The following is a 19,201-nucleotide window of genomic DNA, read 5'->3' on the forward strand; positions in this document are numbered from 1 at the left end:
ATACCTACCCCTTCATGATAAGTCCCTTAGACCCTATCATCGTTGCCTTTTGTAAGAGGTACGATGTCGCTAAGGGCCAAATTCACCCATCGTTTTAGAGGATCATGATCCTCCTTTGATTCTTTGTAAGCAAGATTGAGGGGCATCATTTTACTCTCGATCACCTCATGCTCCTCTACGCCTCTCGGCTTTATCGTGGAGGCATGATCAAGCTCCACCGCTAAGCCACCAGACCCCCGTTCTGAAGCATAGACGAAACTCAAGACGAGGTTGGATGGGTAGATTTGTCCGAATAAAGACAAAGGATCTAATTCCTGCCGAAGACATGCCGTTCCTTGAAAAGTGGAACATGAAACATAAGTACTGTTCTACCTTCGAATATCCATTTTTGCCGTTTTACTTCTTGTCTTCCCCTCACCCAAATCTTTGTGTTGCAGCTGTGGTTGTTGTGCCGGAAGTGATCTCTGACCTGAGGCAATGGGTCGAGGGATTGGTGTCACAAAAAACTTATTCCGAGCATGATTGGAAGGAGGTGTCAAGGGGCCAATAGGAGGCTCGTAATCATGGTAATCTTCTTTCCTTAGAAAGGTTTTCATTCGGGTTTTGTTATTGTACTTACTCCTCCTTTTCATTCTATAGGCCTCGAGAAGGATGTGCCAATGAGCCCCATCTCTGCTGAATAAGAGGCACTCCTTTCCCCGTCTGCCCCGAATAAGGGCAAAGAGAAGAAAATAAAGGAGGCTCCGAGTTCCCCAATCCCGAAAAAGAAAAGGCTGGCCAGGAGGCCCCGCAAACCTAAGTGGGATGTTATCCACGTAACTCTAGTGTTCGCCCACCAGCTATTGGATGAGACCGAAGACGAAAATGAAGAAGAATAAAACTATAGATTGGTGCCTCATGCGCGAGTTGGCACTGAGATTCGAGGAGCCACTGGACCGGCGGCAGTCGAAACTACTTTGCCCCGACTTAATGGGTCTGAGCCAGAAAAAACCGAAGATGCTTCACCTTGAGATAGGGAGACTGTCAAGTAGGCGGTCTTTACTGGTGCAGAAATTGAGATGAAAGCCCCTCAGAATGAAGATGATGCCTCGAAGGACCCACTTGGGTCAATAGAGATCGGGGGCTCTTCCTCATTCCCTCCAGTTTCGGATTCGATGATACATTATACTCAGGCTGTGGAGACTTGTCAAGGCGGAGAGGCGCATGAAGCAGAAGACCTTTTCATTGACTACTTTACCGAAGTGGAAGATGTCAACGGTCTGGGTGACTTGGTCGTACCGAGGAAGAGCTCGAATGAGGCATCCTCGAGCTTTAAACTGACCAACCAATTTCCTGCTCCCAGCGTCGATCCTGAGCGTAAGCGACCACTTATCATCTCGTTCCCGGAAGATACTCAAGGTTTCTCTACCCTATAGGGGTGGCTAGCTATCTTTGATATTTATTCAATGAAGAGGGCCAAGCCATAATGTATGCAGTGGACGTTGCCTGCTTGTTCAACGAGGCCCAGCACGCTCTGAATCGGGTATGTTCAAGGGCCATTATCTTTTAATGACTTTGAATTGTAAATATCTCTAACATTTTCTTCCTTTTTCGTAGGCTTCGGTGTTGCATCATGAGGCCTTTCTTCGAATCCGAGAGGAAGGCAAGGCCGAAGTCCAAGGTCTCACTAAGAAATGCAATACTTACATGCTTCTCAGTGAGAAGATTCAGGTAGACCTGGTGGAGGCTCGAGATGCGCATGAAGAGATGGCCGAGAAGATATTCCGAGTTATTCATGATAGTGAGGATGAGTCAGAGATAACAACTAACAATCCCATTCTGCAGGTTCGACAGAGGCTCGAACAGATCAAGGGCCTTCAAGAGCAAATAGATAAAGTGCAAGCCGAGGCCGAATAGTTCAAGGGATGTATGGATATTTTGGCTGCACAAAAGGAGACCGTTCAATTAGAGCTGGATTCCGCCAAGTCACAACTTTGATGTGTAAGGAACAATGCCTCGGTCCAGGTGAAGAAGGTCGAGGAGCTCGAGTCCAATTTGGCCAAATTGGCAAAGGACCTCGAGGTTGCCAGATCTGAAGTGGCCGCGATGAATATTAAGACCCAGGCTACTGCGGCTCAATACAAAGTCAACGCCGAAGCCACCCTCGATCAAACCAAGGGCATGGTAGATCATTCGAAATGGCAAGCTCGAAGGGAGGCTCTCGAGGGGGTTCTTGCTCATAGTTTTGACATATCTGCTGATCTCGAGATTACCAAGACTGAGGAAGCAAAGGCTCGGAAGTTAGCATTTCCCGATAAGGATTCCGAGGATGTAAGCAGATCTAGTGGAAGACTCCGAGGGCGAAGAAGCTGCTCGCGAAGAAAACTAGGACTTAGGACTAGTAGTGTTTCTTTTAAGGTCGTTTTGGCCTTTGTAAAGAGTTCAGATCTGGCCATGCCGCCTTCGTAAATGATTTTTTTTATACAAAGGATCTTCTTTCCCTTGTCATTTTTGCGAAGTAGGGTAATCTTTAGGTTTTTTAATTAAGTGAGGATGATCCCTCAAACTCAAAATGAAAGATGGTCCTTAGGCTTTCATTTGGGTACTTGAGGCTTGATATTATCGAAGCCCTTTGTCATTTTGCTGAGGGTAGCCTTTTAACCGGTTTATAAGAATATTCGAAGGCCTGTTTTATTACGAAATTCGGACGTCTCCGAATCGTGTTAATTTAGTCGTAGCCTTTTTATTTGGGACTTTCCCTTTGGGCTTATTTTCCTGTTTTACTTCGCGCTTGCCCGAAATGTCAGTCACCGAGTGTGGTGGTCGTGGCCTATAAAAATCAAGGGTCGCCTTTTAAGGTCGTATGGTCTCAAAGTTTTTATAATTCGATGTTTTTTGTCTTTCGAACGGCAGTCCCCGAGTGTGGCATTCCGTTATGATCAGACCTTAAGCCTGTTTACACAATAGATCAAGAGTATGAAATAAAGTAGAAAAATTTTCTAAGGCATGAGATGTCGGCAAGGGAAAATACTTCTTTCAATAGATAATTATACATGCGTACATGTTTGATGTTAGGGCTCGAGTAACCTATACGAGCATGGTTTATTCGACCATTTGGCCCTTACAAAATTTACCTATCGAGACCCCGCTGTTATGAAGTAATTTCCTTACAACAAAGTTGACATTCGAGGGTAATGCCCCCCAGTATTCGAGGTTGATTGTAAAGAAACCTCGGATACAGTTGAATTAGTCTAAGTTACCACGACCAATGATTGCCTCTTTAAAAACCTCACCGGAAAACCCAAGGGAAAAAGAGTACGACGCATGCTTTCAGACCTAAAGACTTTGTGTTGAAGGATCCATCGCCATTCCTGATCGAATACCTGCAATTGGTTAGCTTAAAATATAAATGAAAATGGAGAAGGTCGTACCTTAGCAGTAGTATCGCTTTAGGAGTGATACGTTCCAATTTTTTGGCAGTTGCTCGTCGTTCATCGTGCCGAGCTTGTAGGATCCCTTTCCAATAATATCGAGGACCTAATATGGTCCCTCCAGTTTGGACCCAGTTTTCCTTCATTCGGGTTTCGAGTGTTGAGGCTGACTTTTCTTAGCACCAAGACCCCTATTTTAAAGTGTCGAAGATTGGTTCTTCGATTGTAGTACCTTTCGATCCGCTGTTTTTATGTGGCCAATCAAACTAGGGCGGCCTCACATCCAACAATTCTAGGCTCGTGATCATAGCCTCGTTATTTGATTCTTTTATCGCTTATCGAAACTTGAGGCTAGGTTCCCTGACCTCGACTGGGATAAGAGCTTCGATGCCATAGACCAAAGAGAACGGTGTTTCCCTCGTACTGGATTTCAAAATCGTGCGGTACGTCCAAAGAACCTCGAGCAATATTTCTCTCCATTTTTCCTTAGCGTCGGTCAATCTTTTCTTTAAATTTTGACTGATGGTTTTGTTGGTCGATTCGGCTTGTCCATTCCTGCTAGGATGGTATGGCGTTGATAGAATCCTTTTGATCTTGTGATCCTCGAGAAATTTAGTTACATTGCTGCCGATGAATTGCTTTCCGTTGTTGCACACAATCTCAGCAGGCATCACGAATCAACATATAATGTGGTCCCAAATGAAGTCTATGACTTCTTTTTCTCTGACTTTCTCGAAAGGATGTGCTTCAACTTAGTTAGAAAAATAATCAGTCATAAATAAAATAAACTGAGCTTTACCTGGGCTGATGGTAGAGGGCCGACGATGTCCATTCCCCATCTCATGAACGGCCATGGGGATAAGACCGAGTGAAGTTGCTCCCCATGCTGGTGAATCATCGGTGCATATCTCTGACATTTGTCGCACTTTCGAACGAAGTCTTTTGTATCCTTTTCCATATCAACCCAATAGTACCCTTCTTTGGTAACATTGTGGACCAGTGATTCGGCACCGGAGTGGTTCCCACAAGTGCCTTCATGAATTTCCCGTAGAATGTAGTCGGTGTCTCCTGGCCCCAAACATATCGCCACTGGCCCATCAAACATCCTCTTGAATAGCGTTCCATCTTCGGCCAAAGTGAACCGTGTTGCCTTCGTGCTTAGAATTCTCGACTCCTTCGGATCTGATGGGAGCATCCCGTTCTTCAAATATTTAATGTACTTGTTTCTCCAATCCCAAGTCAAACTTGAAGAGTTTATTTCAGCGTGGCCCTCTTCGATTACTGATCTCGAGAGTTGTACGACAGTCCCCGAGTTAAGCTCGTCATCTTCGGCCGATGACCCCAAGTTTGCAAGGGCATCAGCCTCGCTGTTCTATTCTTGAGGTATGTGTTGTAAGGTCCACTCCTTAAATCGATGTAGAGTTACCTGTAACTTGTTCAAGTACCTCTGCATTCGATCTTCTCGAACTTCGAAAGTTCTGTTGACTTGGTTTACCACAAGTAGGGAATCACATTTGGCCTCGATGGCTTCTGCTCCCAAACTTTTAGGAAGTTCGAGACCTGCAATCATGGCCTCATACTCGGCCTCATTGTTAGTTAACTTTGAAGTTTTGACGGATTGTCTAATTATGTTACCCGTGAACGGCTTCAAAATGATGCCCAACCTGGACCCTTTCACATTCGAAGTGTCGTCCGTGAAGAGGGTCAATACCCCTGATGATATACTTGATTTTAATAACAGTTTCTTTTCGACCTTGGGTATGAGGGCTGGCATAAAGTCAGCCACGAAGTCTGCCTAGATTTGAGACTTGATGGTTGTTCGGGGTTGATAATCAATATCGTACCCGATGAGTTCTACGACCCATTTGGCCAATCGCCCCAAAAGTTTGGGTTTATGAAAAACATTTTAAAGGGGATAGTTCGTTACAACACATATTGGGTGACATTGGAAATACGGTTTTAGTTTCCTAGAGGCGCTTATTAAAGCAAGCGCTAATTTTTCTAAGTGAGGATACCTAGTTTCAGCCTCGCCTAAGGTCTGACTAACATAGTAAATAGGGAATTGCGTACCTTGTTCTTCTTGGACTAGTACCCCACTTACCGCTATTTCTAAGACCGCCAAGTATAAGTAGAGTTGCTCGTCCGTTTTCGGGGTGTAAAGCAGTGGAGGGTTTGACAGGTATTGTTTTAGTTCTTCTAAGGCTTGTTGCCATTCCGGAGTCCATGCAAAATTGCTCTTCTTCTTAAGTAATGAGAAGAAATGGTGACTCCTACCTGAGGACCTCGAGATGAATCGTCCTAGGGTGGCTATGCACCCGGTCAGCTTTTGCACGGCCTTCACATTATATACGACTTTGATATCCTCAATAGCTTTGATTTTATTGGGGTTGATCTAGATCCCCCGTTAGACACCATGAAGCCGAGAAACTTGCCCGAGCCGACCTCGAATGCACACTTTTCTGGGTGTTGTACCTCCTTAGTATATCGAAAGTCTCATCCAAATGTTTCAAATGGTCCTCTGCTCGCAGGGACTTAACTAGCATGTCATCAATATAAACTTTTGTAGATTTCCCTATTTGTTCTTCGAACATTCGATTTACTAGGCGTTGATAAGTTGCACTAGCATTTTTAGTCCGAACGACATTACTTTATAACAATAGGTGCCATATTTAGTGATGAATGAAGTTTTTTCCTGATCTTTTGGTTCACCTGTATTTGATTGTACCCGGAATATTCATCAAGAAAACTGAGAATCTTGTGGCCGGCCGTGGCATTGATCATGTGATCGATGTTTGGCAAAGAAAAAGAATCCTTAGGGCAGGCCTTGTTCAATTCCTTATAGTCTATGTACCTTCTAAGTTTATTTCCCTTTTTAGGGATTACTACTATGTTTGCTTACCATTCGAGATATTTTACTTCTCGAATGGACCCTATTTTGAGAAGTTTGGTTACCTCATCCTTGATGAATATATGCTTAACCTCAGACTGGGGTCTTCTCTTTTGCTTTACTAGACGGAAGTTCGGGTTCAAGCTTAGTCGATGGGTGGTGATCTCGTGTGGGATCCCTATCATATCAAGATGGGACCAAGAAAAATAATCTATGTTATCTAAAAGGAATTGAATAAATTTTTTCCTAAGCTCGGGAGTTAACCCTGTGCCCAGGTATACCTTTTGATAGGGCAGATGCTCGATCAGTATGATTTGTTCCAGCTCTTCGACCGTTGACTTCGTTGCGTCTAAATCATCGGGGATTATGAAGGTTCGAGGTATCATATAATCATCATCCTCGAAAGTTTCCTGCTCCTTCGATTGGGCCGAGGCCAGTGACTGTAATTGCTATTTGACTTCCTGCTTTCCCTTCGACTCCGATCCCTTTGTTGATAAAAGCGCAGATACTGGTACCACTTTGTCGATTGCAAATATTTATTTGGTGGCGGATTTTTCACTGTACACCATTTTGAATCCTTTCGATGTTGGGAACTTTAGGACTTGATAAAGTGTCGAGGGTACTGCCCTCATGTTATGTATCCAAGGCCTTCCGAGCAGTGTGTTGTACCTCATGTTACCCTCGATCACATGGAACTTTATTTTTTGGATGGTCCTGGCCATATTTACTGGCAAAATAATTTCCCCTTTGGTGGTTTCACTTGCCATGTTGAATCCTTTAAGTACTCGAGCTGCTGGCACAATTTGATCTGGTAGTCTGAGTTGCTCTATGATCCTTGATCGAACAATGTTGGTCGAGCTACCTGGATCAATTAACATACATTTAACTTGAATTTTATTCATAAGGATAGATATAACCAGCGCGTCGTTGTGAGGTTGTTCGATCCCTTTAGCATCCTCGTCGTTGAAAGATAAGGTCCCTTCTGGTAAATAGTTCTGAGTCCGTTTTTCTCTTGTGATTGTCACCTTGGTGCGTTTGAATACTAGTCCTTGAGGAATATCGATTCCTCCAATGATCAACGATCATGTGAATCACATGTTGTGGCTATTCCTACTCGTTTTGTCTATTTGAATCTCTGTTTTGAAGTGGTTCTTGGATCGATCACTTAGGAGTTCTCGAAGGTGCCCCTCGGTGAACAATCAGGCTACTTCCTCTCTTAGTTGTCTGCAATCTTCTATTTTATGGCCATGGGTTCCATGATACTTGCATATTTGGTTTGGGTTTCTCTAGGCTGGATCGCTCTGCAGAGGTCAACCACCTGGTATCTTTGATACGCCCAATGGCTGATACTATGATGGAAGCATCTGCTGAAGTTATATTCTAATAATCAAGGTGCTTCTTTGGACTCGGTATCCCTATAGAAACCACTCTTGCTCATGAGCCCTTGGGAGCTCTGTCCCCGATCATTCCTTCTATCATTCTGAGCGGGGTTGTGCCCATGCCCGTTATTTCTTTGATCTCCATCGTATGGCTGCTATTAGTCTCTATTCGATCACGGTTCCCGATCGACGTCTCTTTTAACTCTGTCCACGGGCCTGTTGGGATAAATCAAACCAATTGGAGCCCCCAGTTGATCTTCTTCGACCCTAATCTTCGACTGGATATCGATTATGTACATCGGACCAAGTGACGGCTGGATATCTGATCAAATTCTGCTTTAGTTATTGCGAAGCTATGGAACTCCGTTAGTTGAGACCTTGAGTGAAAGATTGAACAGCCTAATCGTCAGTTACCGGTGGCAAATCCATATGTTCTATTTGAAATCGACATACAAATTCCCTGAGCATCTCGTTGTCTTTTTGCCTTACCTTGAATAGGTCTGACTTTCTAGTTGCAACCTTAATGGCTCCAGCGTATTCCTTCACAAAAGAATATGTAAGCATAGCAAATGAATCAATAGAATTAGGTGGTAAATTATGGTACCATATCATGGCACCCTTCGATAGAGTTTCTCCTAATTTCTTCAGCAACACGGATTCAATCTCGTCATCTTCCAAGTCATTTCCCTTAATGGTGCACGTGTGTGAAGTGACATGTTTGTTTGGATCTATCATCCCGTTATACTTCGGTATCTCGGGCATACGGAACTTCTTTGGGATTGGCTTCGAAGCCTCACTTGGGGGAAAGGTTTTTATATAAACTTTTTGGAATCAAGTCCTTTCAATGCCGGTGGTGCCCGGGGAATTTGGCCGACCCTGGAGTTATAAGTTTCCACCTTCTTATCATTTTCCTCAATCTTCTTTTCCCCTGTCTCGATTCGCTTCGTTAGTTCCTCGTGCATCTTTACGATAGCAAGACTAGTCTCCGATTCTCACTCGTTCGATCTCTTTGGCACGGATTCGGCTCTATGAACAACTTCTTGCGATGGCTCGAGCTCGATTCTGCTTGGTGCACGATTCTGATTTTGGAGTTGTGCTATTGGAGCTTGTTGAGTCTGCAACATCTCGAATATCATTCTAAGGCTAATTTTGCCTTCTTCTCCGTTTGGTGCATTCTGATCAGATGTTCGAGCGTCTCTATGGATGCTATTTTTACGGCCGACGCCCAAATTCCCATTAGTGGCAATAAGGGAGCTGACATCGACTGGTCTATGGACGGCGGTCCATCGGGGTTGACTGGAGGTACTCCGTTTCCCTGGGCGGCTATGATTTCATTCTCTCCATGAAGACCAAGGCCGTTGTCTGTATGTGTGTATCCTACTTGAGAGTTTGACATGTTGATCCTGAAATCAAAAGATACTTATGAGAATAAGCGTAAAGCAGTGTGTGTTATGAGAATTAATACCAGGCAATCACTGTTATCCTTAGCCCCACGGTGGGCGCCAAACTGTTTACCCTTAAAATCATATAACAATTAAACTTATAAGTGATTTTAAGGATATGTGATTTCATTTGGCACAAACTGATAAATGTAAGAATTAATGATAGAAATTACAGTGAAATAAAGCAAACCAGTGTGATGAATAATTATGGCCCTTGAACTAATTGCCCTCGAACCAACCGAACGAACTATTAAAAGTATGAACTGAACAACAAAGCTTGCAAGAGATAAAAAATGTAATGTATTGCTTTGATATGCGGGAATGTAAGGTGATTACAAATGGTTAAGACCCTCTTTATATTGTAGAGGAACCCTATTTATGGTATAATTCCAATTATAGAATGAGATCCCACGATTAGCTAAATAACCATCCTTGACTTAATTTGTTCCAAGATTTCCGTCGTGATTCTCGACCAATCACGTCTTTCCTGTCACGACCCATTTTCTGAACAAGCCGAGACCGGCACTCGATCACTAAACATGACCGAGCGAACCATCTCTGCTTATCATACCTATTATAACTCCAAACTTTATATACAACAAAGCAATACTATAACCAAATACTTTTGATTAATTCAAATATTTAAATAAATCAACTCCAAAAGCTTTATTCGTAGTAACTACTGAATTACTGCTAAGTTATTACAAAATAACATCTGAATCTCAACCCAATGACTATGTCTATGAAGCATCTACTGATAAACTGATGCACTGCTCAGGACATGAGATTACCTGGCCAGTTCTCTAAATAAACAAAGAAATAGCTAAATAAAAATGACTCTAAGAATACTCCACGAACAAAAGCGGAGCTCACCAATATCACTGGAAGGGATGGAGGTCCTAACTCGTAGCCTGCTCGCCTGCAAATCTGATTCCTATGTTGTACCGCAGACCAATGTAGGTTCCCAAAAGAGAACGTCAGTACCATCCACTGTACTCAGTGAGTCTCAACAGCAGGGGGAGAAACTTTAATAACATATACATTACAAGCAAAGGTTCTAAATGCATGTAAAACATAAAGCTTATAAGAATAATTCTAAAATAATTGCATAATAGCAATTTATGAATATTCTAAAAGAAATTCTTTTTTTTCTTTCTTTAAAAAAAATACTTCACTTTATACTTTGGGAGTTCCAACTATCCTGACTTAATTCTGTCTCAGTCACCGTGTGATCGGCACGGGTTCGATCCCAACCTGATCGAATAGGCCCAATCCACGAGGTGTCACTCGCTTCATGGTTCTCAGCGCTCATGTATCATACCTTAGCATGGCTAAGTAAATTCTCAGCAACAAGACCCTCGGATCGTATGCTCCCTACTTTGGCACAAGTAGTTTCAGGAAGTCATCGCCTTGGTCAGGACCCTCGGCCTGGACGATGACCCCTTCTCAGAATAAAGGATACTCTCCAAAAATCTTTTCTTTCTAAAACTTCTTCTTGTGATTTTTCAAGTCTAAATCTTTTCTTTAAAGAACATTATGTACATGCTCATATTGGTGTCCTTAAATGTAAAGCATGGCATAAGAATGAAATAAACATATAAAAATATTTCCAAAGATTCTTTCTTCTTCATAATTTTCAACATGAAAATAGCATATAAGAACAACACAAAAATCTGAAAATTTAAGCACATATAGCATAATAGATCATTTAAACTTTTGCTAGAACAATTCTAAATTAATGGGTACTCACTCGCTCTAATTAAATAAAGATAAACTCTTTTAAGCAATTCATCAAACACCTTGTATGTGTGCTTTTGTGAGTTAAACCACTTTAGTAAAGGGTTATGTCAACTCACCTCAAAACTTCTCGAACCAATACGTAGGCTCCAATCCAATTTATATCCGTCAAACAATTGATTCTACAACAACCAGTGTATTTTAATTAATTTCAAGTACTACACCTAATTATGAAATTTATTGATGATATAGAGGAAGAAGGGAATTAGCTATTCAATCTTACCTATTACTACTGTAGGGTAATTGATAATAGGGGATTTTACATACCTGAGTTCAAGAATTAGCGACTTGTAAAGAAACCTAAACTTCGCGTTGCCTGCGGGAGTATTGAGCAGCAAGACTCTGTCTTACGATTCTGCGTTTGTGCGTGAACGAGGGCCCTTTTTTTAACTCAGCGTTTCAGCGTATTCTGTTTCTTAGTCCTAAAACCTTTTTACTTCTTTTGCAGTCCATAACCCTTTATGGGTTAGGACTTGTTTTCACGTTTTCCTTTTCTTTATTTGTTTTCCCATTTCTTTTCTTTTCTTTCATTTTTTTTTTTTGGTTTTAACTTAACTAGTATTAACTTATATATACTTTTAATATTTAATAATAACAAAATTATTAATATTCTCCTAATTGTACATCCAACTACTTAAGTGTATATATCTATATGTTTTCACTATAGGCAAGAAAAAATAATAATAATAATAATTTAATTCTATAAATAGCGTATTTCGAATTTTTATTTTTTTTATAAATTTGAGAAGTGTTACAATCTTCCCTCCTTAAAAACATTCGTCCTCGAATGTTACTAGGGTCTTATTCTTAAGCTAACAATCATACCTTAGGTCCTTGAACCTCTTAAATTTTCTTGGCACTACTAACTCTTCCAAGGGACTCAAAATTTTGGCTAACTCCCTAAATTTTCAAAAATTTCGGCAGAGTTTCCCTTGTAAATTGGACTATCCAAAAAAATATCCCTGTCACAAATACCACAAATACACCAACAACAACCAAATATACCATAACAGGCCATTCATAGGCACCATACACAGCTCATAAATTAATTACTCACACTCCAGCAAGGAGGTACCACAATAACTAACAAGAATCTAAGGTACAAAAACTTTAGCACAAGTAAATCACTTTAATGAATTAAATATACTACGACATAAACTAAATTACTACAACAACTACATATAATCTAGGAATGACAGAAACACTTGCTAACTTGTATTTAATAAATGAAATATAAATGTCAAACCAAACTTAGGTTCACATACCTTTTTCCTCAAATAAATATGGATATTTCTTTCTCATATCTTCCTCGACCTCCCATGTAGCCTCTTTTGAATCATGATTACTCCACAAAACTTTTACCGATGCTAAATCTTTTGTTCTCAACTTTCTTACTTGCCTATCGAGAATTTATATAGGTACCTCTTCATAAGTCAAGCCTTCTTTAATTTCTATAGTATCGGTAGGTATTATATGCGACTCATCATGAATGTACTTTCTAAGCATAGACACATGAAAGACAGGATGAACAGAGGACAACTCAACGGGTAGCGCTAGCTTATAAGCCACATTTCCTTTCTTTTCTAGAATTTCATAAGGTCCGATAAATCTAGGGCTAAGTTTCCTTTTCTTACCAAACCTCATAACTCCTTTCATCGGTGAAACTTTCAAAAATACCTTATCACCAACCATGAACTCTATCTCACGATGCCTCTTGTCAGAATAAGACTTTTGACGACTCTGAGCCGCTTTAAGTCTTTCTTTAATTAGCTGAACTTTTTCCAAGGCCTCACAAACAAACTCTGGACCAATCAACGGCACCTCTGCTGGTTCAAACCAACCCACTGGAGACCTACACCTCCGCCCATACAACGCCTCATAGGGAGCCATACCAATGTTGGCCTGATTGCTGTTATTGTAAGCAAATTCTATAAGTGGCAAGTGATCATCCCAATTACCTCCAAAATCTATAACACACGCACGCAGCATATCTTCGAGAGTTTGAATTGTCCTTTCTGCCTGGCCATCGGTCTGTGGATGAAAAGCAGTGCTTAAATTGACCTTGGTACCTAATCTTTTCTCAAATGCCTGCCAAAAATGCGCTGTGAACTGAGGGCCTCTATCAGATATGATTGAAACTGGAGTACCATGCAATCGAACTATTTCTTTGATGTACAACTGCGCATACTGCTCTGCAGAATCTGTCGTCTTTACTGGTAGGAAATGTGCGGACTTTGTCAGTCGGTCTACAATAACCCAGATTGAATCATGCTTACGGTATGTGCGAGGTAGACCTACTACGAAATCCATATTAATCATCTCCCACTTCCACTGTGGTATCTCTATGTCTTGAGCTAGGCTACTAGGCCTCTGATGCTCGGCTTTGACTTGCTGGCAATTTAAACATTTAGCCACATGATCTGCTACTTGTTTCTTCATGCCTTTCCACCAATACAACTCTTTCAAATCTAGATACATTTTGGTAGCACCTGGGTGGATAGAGTACCTCGAACTGTGAGCTTCCTCCATTATGGCCTTCCTAAGACCACCTACATCAGGCACACATAACCGATCATTCAACTTCAAAACTCCATCACTTCCTAGAGTGAAAGCAATGATTTCTTTGTTTCTGACTCCTTCTTTTAATTTCACTAAGTGCGGATCTTCGTCTTGCTTAGCCTTAACATGCACAACAAGGGAGGATTGCGCTAAGGCATAAGTAGTTATATCTCCTTCTTCGGTCTCATCCAATCTAATTCCATCATTTGCTAGTTTTTGAATTTCTCGACCCAAAGATCGCCTTTGTTCTGCAAGATGGGCCAAAGCGCCCATTGACTTCCTACTAAGTGCATCTGCTACCACATTAGCTTTGCCCGGGTGATAAAGGATATTGATGTCATAATCTTTCAATAGCTCGAGCCACCTTCTCTGTCTCAAATTTAGTTCTTTTTGCTTGAAAATGTACTGGAGGCTTTTGTGGTCTGTAAACACTTTAGAATGCTCGCCATAAAGGTAATGTCGCCATATCTTTAATGCAAACACCACTGCTGCGAGCTCTAAATCGTGTGTGGGGTAGTTCTTTTCATGATTCTTTAACTGCCTGGAAGCATAAGCAATAACTTTTCCATTTTGCATAAGAACACAACCAAGGTCCACTCTGGAGGCATCACAATACACTGTGAACCCACCCGAACCTGTCGGCAAGGTTAGTACAGGTGCAGTGGTCAACCTCTTCTTTAACTCTTGAAAACTCTGCTCACAAGCGTCTGACCATTGGAACTTAACTGCTTTCTGAGTCAACTTAGTTAATGGAGCTGCAAGTAAGGAAAACCCCTCTACAAACCTTCTATAGTAGCCAGCTAACCCCAAGAAACTCCTGACTTCGGTTGGCGTTGTCGGCCTAGGCCAGTTCTTGACTGCTTCTGTCTTCTGAGGGTCTACTTTTATTCCTTCACTAGATACCACATGGCCTAAGAATGCCACTGACTGCAACCAGAACTCACATTTTGAAAACTTGGCATAAAGCTCATTCTTCTTCAAGGTCTGCAAGGCTATTCTGAGGTATTCTGCATGATCTTCCTTGCTCTTAGAGTACACCAAAATATCATCTATAAACACAATAATAAAGGTATCCAGGAATGGCTTGAAAATTCTATTCATGAGGTCCATGAATGCAGCTGGAACATTTGTCAACCTAAAGGACATCACTAGAAATTCATAGTGCCCGTAGCGAGTTCTAAAGGCTGTTTTAGATATATCCTCTTTCTGATTCTCAACTGATGGTACCCCGACCTCAAGTCTATTTTTGAAAAGTACTTTGCACCCTGAAGTTGATCAAATAAATCATCAATTCTTGGCAATGGGTACTTGTTTTTAATGGTAACTTTATTCAATTGCCGATAGTCAACACACATTCTGAGAGACCCATCTTTCTTCTTTACAAATAGGACCGGGTCACCCCATGGTGAAACACTCGGTCTGATGAAACCCTTGTCAAGAAGGTCTTTCAACTGTTCTCTCAACTCATTAAGTTCTGCTGGAGTCATCCTGTAAGGAGGTATAGATATGGGCTGAGTGTCTGGCATGAGATCAATGCCGAAGTCTATGATTCTTTCGGGAGGAAGTCCGGGAAGGTCATCTGGGAAAACTTCTGGAAATTCTCTAACAATTGGCACTGATTGAAGAGCTGGTGGTTCTGATTCTAGATTAATAATGTGAGCCAAATAGGCGAGACACCCCTTACCGATCATTCTTTGTGCCTTAAGGTAAGAAATAAACTTACCTACAAGCGATGTTGAACTACCCTTCCACTCTAAGACTTTTTCATTTGAAAATTGGAACCTGACTATCTTAGCATGACAATCTAATATGGAATAGCAGGAAGACAACCAATCCATACCCATGATCACATCAAAATCCACCATTTCTAATTCTATGAGATTGGCTTTGGTGTTGCGACCTTGGACTGAACCTCTATAGACTCTGGTGACTTTCACTGACTCGCTAACTGGAGTAGATACTAGGAATGGCTCACTAAGTTGTTCAGGTTCTAGTCCGAGGTTAATTGCAAAGTATGAAGTCACATATGAAAATGTTGAACCTGGATCCATTATGGCATAAGCATTATGTGAGCAGACTAAAAGTATTACCTGTAATAACTTCTGCAGATGCCTCTGCACTCTGACGATCAAGTGTAGCAAACAAACGGGGTTGTCCCCCTCCCTGATTAACTCGGTCTGCACCTCTGCTTGCTTCATGCCCGATCTGATTATGAGAACCACGAGCCTGAGGTGGTGCAACTGTAGTAGCTGAGGAACTAGAAGGACGAGTTGGTCCACCACTGAGATTACATCGCAACTTTGGGCAGTTGGCCTTTATATGACCAATGTTTCCACAATTGTAGCAACCATGAAACCCGAGCTTGCACACCTGAATGTTGCCGCTTACATGTTCCACAAAGACTTTGCTGGTGTGAATGTTGCTCAGCATGATTCCAGCTATGTGAGGATGATGTCCTAAAATTCTGATTCTGGCGAGACTGATTTCCATTACTCTGAGTACGTCTGAAGGAAGACCCACCACCTGACTGATGACTGAACTGAGATGGTGCTAATGACTCCTTATTAGAGGAATCTCTTCCACCTCCGCTGGATGTACCATTAAACCTGCCCGTTGTACGGGCTTTCTTGTTAAGCTCTTTTTCTTCTCTCCTTAGTTGTCTGTCTTTCTCTAAATGCTTGGCAAATCCCACAACAGAGGAGAAGGCTTCCATCCCTACTGCTGCAGCTGATGTCGTATCCTTAATGTGGTAAGCTAAACCGCCCACAAACGTACGGATCTTTGTTTTTTCAGTCTTAACCATGTGAGGAGCATGCTTAGCTAACCTTATGAATTCCATGTAGTACTCTTGCACACTTTTATTCTCTTGCTTGAGCTGTTCGAACTCTGTAGCCTTAGCTTCCCTATCCTCTTCTGGGATAAAGTTAGCCATGAAGGCCTCTTCAAATTCTTCCCAAGTAGGCGGACCATCATCTTCATCTCTTTCCTCTTCCCACATCTCAAACCAAGCGCCGGCCACATCTCTAAACTAGTAAGCAGCTAGCTCTACAGCTTCATCATCAAATGATTTCATCACTCGGAGGGCTTTCTTGACACCCTCCAGCCATAACATCGGATCTTCATCAACTATAGAACCATAGAACACTGGAGGACTCAACTTCAAAAATTCATTCACTCTTGAGGACTCAGGATGACTCTGTCTATTTGATTGAGGTGGAATCTCATCTCTTCTCTCATTCTGGTTGGCCATAAAGGCTTTAAATATCTCCATAGCATTGTTGACAGCATTAAACATCTAACCCACCTCGGGAGATATAGTTGCCTGAGCCGGGGCTGCTGTTGGGGGCAGTATTGGATCCTGAGGTACTGGATCATCATGCTCTACCCCTTCTTCTTGTTCAACCCGGGGTACTTGGACTCCCTTTGCGGATTTTCCCCTCCTTTTCTGAGTCGAAGCCTTCTTAGTTCTACCTTGAGCCACAATAGTAGCGATGGTTTCTTAAGAAGCATCCTAAGTGTCGGTGTCAGAGTTGCGAGTACGAGCCATTTCTGCATGTTTTGGAGAAACGAATAAATTAGATAATTTCTTAGAGGTAGACTCTATTGCACGATCTAAAGTATGAAAAAAAAGAGACATTTCCTAAATGCTTGTAGCCTCATGTTTATAAGTATGGCGCGCTTCATACACATAAACAAGACTCTACTAACACGGCTTCATAGACCCCTAGGACTCCATAAACCTGAGGCTCTAATACCAAGTTTGTCACAACCCATTTTCTGAACAAGCCGAGACCGGCACTCGATCACTAAACATGACCAAATACTTTTGATTAATTCAAATATTTAAATAAATCAAATATTAAAAGCAATACTATAATCAAATATTAATTCAAATATTTAAGCAACGAACCATCTCTGCTTATCATACCTATTATAAATCCAAACTTTATATGCAACAAAGCAATACTATAACCAAATACTTTTGATTAATTCAAATATTTAAATAAATCAACTCCAAAGCTTTATTCGTAGTAACTACTGAATTACTGCTAAGTTATTATAAAATAACATCTGAATCTCAACCCAATAACTATGTTTATGAAGCCTCTACTGATAAACTGATGCACTGCTCACGACATGAGATTTCCTGGCCAGTTCTCTAAATAAACAAAGAAATAGCTAAATAAAAATGACTCTAAGAATACTTCACGAACAAAAGCGGAGCTCACCAATATCACTGGAAGGGAAGGAATTCCTAACTCGTAGCCTGCTCGCCTGCAAATTCGGTTCCTACGTTGTACCGCAGACCAACGTAAGTTCCCAAAAGAGAACGTCAGTACCATCCACTGTACTCAGTGAGTCTCAACAGCAGGGGGGAAACTTTAATAACATATACATTACGAGCAAAGGTTCTAAATGCATGTAAAACATAAAGCTTATAAGAATAATTCTAAAATAATTGCATAATAGCAATTTATGAATATTCTAAAAGAAATTCTTTTTTTTCTTTCTTTAAAAAAAATACTTCACTTTATACTTTGGGAGTTCCAACTATCCTGACTTAATTCTGTCTCAGTCACCGTGTGATCGGCACGGGTTCGATCCCAACCTGATCGAATAGGCCCAATCCACGAGGTGCCACTCGCTTCATGGTTCTCAGCGCTCATGTATCATACCTTAGCATGGCTAAGTAAATTCTCAGCAACGAGACCCTCGGCTCGTATGCTCCCTACTTTGGCACAAGTAGTTTCAGGAAGTCAACGCCTTGGTCAGGACCCTCGGCCTGGACGATGACCCCTTCTCAGAATAAAGGATACTCCCCAAAAATCTTTTCTTTCTAAAACTTCTTCTTGTGACTTTTCAAGTCTAAATCTTTTCTTTATAGAACATTATGTACATGCTCATATTGGTGTCCTTAAATGTAAAGCATGGCATAAGAATGAAATAAACATATAAAAATATTTCCAAAGATTCTTTCTTCTTCATAATTTTCAACATGAAAATAGCATATAAGAACAACACAAAAATCTGAAAATTTAAGCACATATAGCATAATAGATCATCTAAACTTTTGCTAGAATAATTCTAAATTAATGGGTACTCACTCGCTCTAATTAAATAAAGATAAACTCTTTTAAGCAATTCATCAAACACCTTGTATTTGTGCTTTTGTGAGTTAAACCACTTTAGTAAAGGGTTATGTCAACTCACCTCAAAACTTCTCGAACCAATACGTAGACTCCAATCCAATTTATATCCGTCAAATAATTGATTCTACAACAACCAGTGTATTTTAATTAATTTTCAAGTACTACACCTAATTATGAAATTTATTGATGATATAGAGGAAGAAGGGAATTAGCTATTCAATCTTACCTATTACTACTGTAGGGTAATTGATAATAGGGGATTTTACATACCTGAGTTCAAGAATTAGCGACTTGTAAAGAAACCTAAACTTCGCGTTGCCTGCGGGAGTATTGAGCAGCAAGACTCTGTCTTACGATTCTGCGTTTGTGCGTGAACGAGGGCCCTTTTTTTAACTCAGCGTTTCAGCGTATTCTGTTTCTTAGTCCTAAAACCTTTTTACTTCTTTTGCAGTCCATAACCCTTTATGGGTTAGGACTTGTTTTCACGTTTTCCTTTTCTTTATTTGTTTTTCCATTTCTTTTCTTTTCTTTTTTCTTTTTTTGGTTTTAACTTAACTAGTATTAACTTATATATACT

The 19,201-nt window shown here is 41.0% G+C and overlaps 1 protein-coding gene across 1 annotated transcript; it reads right to left on the reverse strand.

Annotated features, from left to right (window-relative positions):
- Positions 1–8,808: 8,808 nt before the first annotated feature.
- On the reverse strand, positions 8,809–16,472 carry LOC138880400 (uncharacterized). The gene is made up of 7 exons (XM_070160496.1): positions 15,831–16,472; positions 15,565–15,787; positions 14,828–15,515; positions 14,378–14,609; positions 12,593–13,306; positions 10,661–10,791; positions 8,809–9,079 (listed from the first exon to the last, which is right to left on the reverse strand). The coding sequence occupies exons 1-7, from the start codon at positions 16,470–16,472 to the stop codon at positions 8,809–8,811; spliced, it is 2,901 nt and encodes a 966-aa protein (XP_070016597.1).
- Positions 16,473–19,201: the final 2,729 nt, after the last annotated feature.

This window comes from Nicotiana sylvestris, chromosome 10 (assembly GCF_000393655.2).
Source record: "Nicotiana sylvestris chromosome 10, ASM39365v2, whole genome shotgun sequence".
NCBI classification, from domain to species: domain Eukaryota; kingdom Viridiplantae; phylum Streptophyta; class Magnoliopsida; order Solanales; family Solanaceae; genus Nicotiana; species Nicotiana sylvestris.